The following is a 2,434-nucleotide window of genomic DNA, read 5'->3' on the forward strand; positions in this document are numbered from 1 at the left end:
TACCTCACTTTTGATTTCATACTCGACGTGTTTAAGCAACAAGCCTTTCTTCTCCGGCACCAGGTCGATGGTGATGGAGTCCAGGGCCACCAGGTCCTTGTAGGTGTAGCTCAGGACGTTGGGGTTCTTCTCCCGGCGCACCTGGGCACTCAGGGTCCTCAGATCACCCAGGTCACCCAGGTGATTTGGGTAGCTCTGATGGGGGGGAGGAAAAGTATCATTCTATTTCCATATGTAGGCAGTGTAGAAAGTCAAATTTTACTTTTAGGAGTTTCGAAATTTTAGATATGCCTCCAGCTTTAGAGAGTTTAGGTCTCTTACTTGCGGACTCCAGAGTCCATTGCTTCAGGAACATCAAGTCCTGTAATATAAGTGTTACATTTGAGTATTTACATTTATGTGTAGTATATTTCTATTTACCATCGACAATATGCAAACGCTGTGCAGCAAACCACTGTCATATTCTCCATACTTCAATACTATTGCATGTCTTGTAGACATTACTGAGCTTTATACAGCTTTATCTAAATATCTCCTGGCTGATAAATTCAGCTATGCCATCACTACAGTCAAAATCAATCAAGTGTCTGTTTTTTTGCAGTTAAGAATTCCTTTGTTATTTAGTTTTTAAAATTCCCTTGTTATAGCCATGCTTTGACCAGAGGTGGTTGATTACGCCAGCTTTACTTACTAGTTACCTCTTTTCTTTTGTCTGGTGATGGAATTTGACTAGTCACAGTGTTTACACGAATGTGATCTGACTGTTTTTTACTATACTGTTTAAGAATGCACGGCCGGGGAGTGGAAGAAATGTTTGACTGTCTACGACAGATCAAACAGCAGGAGGGTTTTATAACTCTGCAAACTCCAGTGTAAGTATGCGTAACAAGGATAAGAGAGTGTTACTTATCTCCATGTAAAAATGGAAGAAATACTGTAAGAAACATTTCAACAGTTAGTTTTCAGACATGTAGAAGTGAATACTACTTACCCTCCTTGCCATAGTTCTCCAGTATTTCTCGCTGACCGGCTTGCCTTGCTGTGCCAAGGCTACGAGAGCCAGGGCTTTGTACAAACCGCTCCGTGTTAAATACCCTTGCTTGCTGTCCGCTGCTTCCCATATCTGAATACAACCGACAAGCAGGGGAATGTATTATTGTGTACTGTTAATGATCAGTCCCAATACTGTGGCAAAATTTGACTTATTGTGAAGATTAAGTGAATTTAAAAATAACCTACAACATCCAAAATTAAATAAAGGGAGTTTCAGCCGTAAAAAAAAATAAAAGCTAAAAAGCGCCAGGCCCATTTTGCTAAAATAAAAGCTACTAAGCCAGAGTGTAAAATTGCGTCAATGACGGCAGTAAACTCAAAAGGCCTGTTGCTTAATAAGTCCAGTAGCTAGGCGGTGTTTAATTTTGAACACAAAAGCTTTGATAGAACCACGCCATTGTCCGTCACCGGGGTAGTGCTGGAATGGCTATTCTGAAGTTGCTCTCGGTCGGGTGTGGGTCAGGGGACCCAGGTCAAAAGTCACATTTTTCGAGTTTCATTAACATGTCGCGCTTTTGGATTAAATTGTTGAGATTGACCCCCTTATACCTTAAAAGCTACTTAAGAATGAAAAAAAAAGTCGGATAAAGTTTCTTAAGAATGATTTAAAGATTATATTTATATATGTTTCATATATCCTGGGTAATAGTGGAGCTGCTTAGGCCCATTATTTTCGCCCAAATTGTGCCCAAATCGTGGTAAAAGCCCGAAATGGGCTAACAATCATTTTAAGAGATGGAGCTAATGGACCCACCTTGAATCTTGCTGATTTGGGGGCGGAGCTTGATTTTAAAATAGGGGGTGCAAGGAATAAAAACTCAGAAGAATTGTATTATATATTTTCCTTCTTTTTTCATGCTTTTAAATAAACTTAGACATCAATAGTAGGTTTTGCCCTTCACCAACGTATAAACACTGTATACTCGGTTGTTTTACCTCCCAAGTGAAAGTTAGAAAAAAAATCACTCGGGTGGGAATCAAATCGACGACCTCCTGCTTTCTAGTGCAGACGTCTTACCACTCGACCACCAAGCTTGTGGGATCGGTTAGCTGGTTCAAATATGATGTACATTGTAGCAGCGGGTACCGCAACGAAACTATTCATAAGCTTCTAAAAAGACATGAGATAAAACTTTCTAGCATTTCCACACCTGTTATTTTCCGTCCATTTGTGGGTGTGGCCTAAATGTGTAAAGGGGTGGTGTATACGAGTGGTTGATCAAATTGTGACAAATCTTGTGCATTTTGGTTTTTAGCAGAGCTTGTTTACTTCTCTTTTTTTTATTGCTGAAGCTCCCCTTATTAATGTTGGATGTTGTAGATCATTTCAAATATATAATCTCTATCATGTCTATCGAACAGCCAATGCAATGGCAAGAAT

At 39.8% G+C, this 2,434-nt stretch overlaps 1 protein-coding gene across 1 annotated transcript in view; it reads right to left on the reverse strand.

The window, feature by feature from the left end:
* The window catches only part of LOC119736822, a 13,295-nt gene extending 11,170 nt beyond the window's left edge, over positions 1 to 2,125 (reverse strand). The window contains exons 1-3 of the mRNA XM_038210832.1: positions 2,072 to 2,125; positions 992 to 1,123; positions 4 to 195 (exon numbers count right to left, since the gene is read on the reverse strand). Of these exons, the coding sequence (XP_038066760.1) occupies positions 4 to 195; positions 992 to 1,123; positions 2,072 to 2,125 (378 nt within the window). The remainder of the gene's footprint in view (positions 1 to 3; positions 196 to 991; positions 1,124 to 2,071) is intronic.
* Positions 2,126 to 2,434: the final 309 nt, after the last annotated feature.

The sequence above is a fragment of the Patiria miniata genome, unplaced genomic scaffold, assembly GCF_015706575.1.
Source record: "Patiria miniata isolate m_02_andy unplaced genomic scaffold, ASM1570657v1 HiC_scaffold_3, whole genome shotgun sequence".
NCBI classification, from domain to species: Eukaryota; Metazoa; Echinodermata; class Asteroidea; order Valvatida; family Asterinidae; genus Patiria; species Patiria miniata.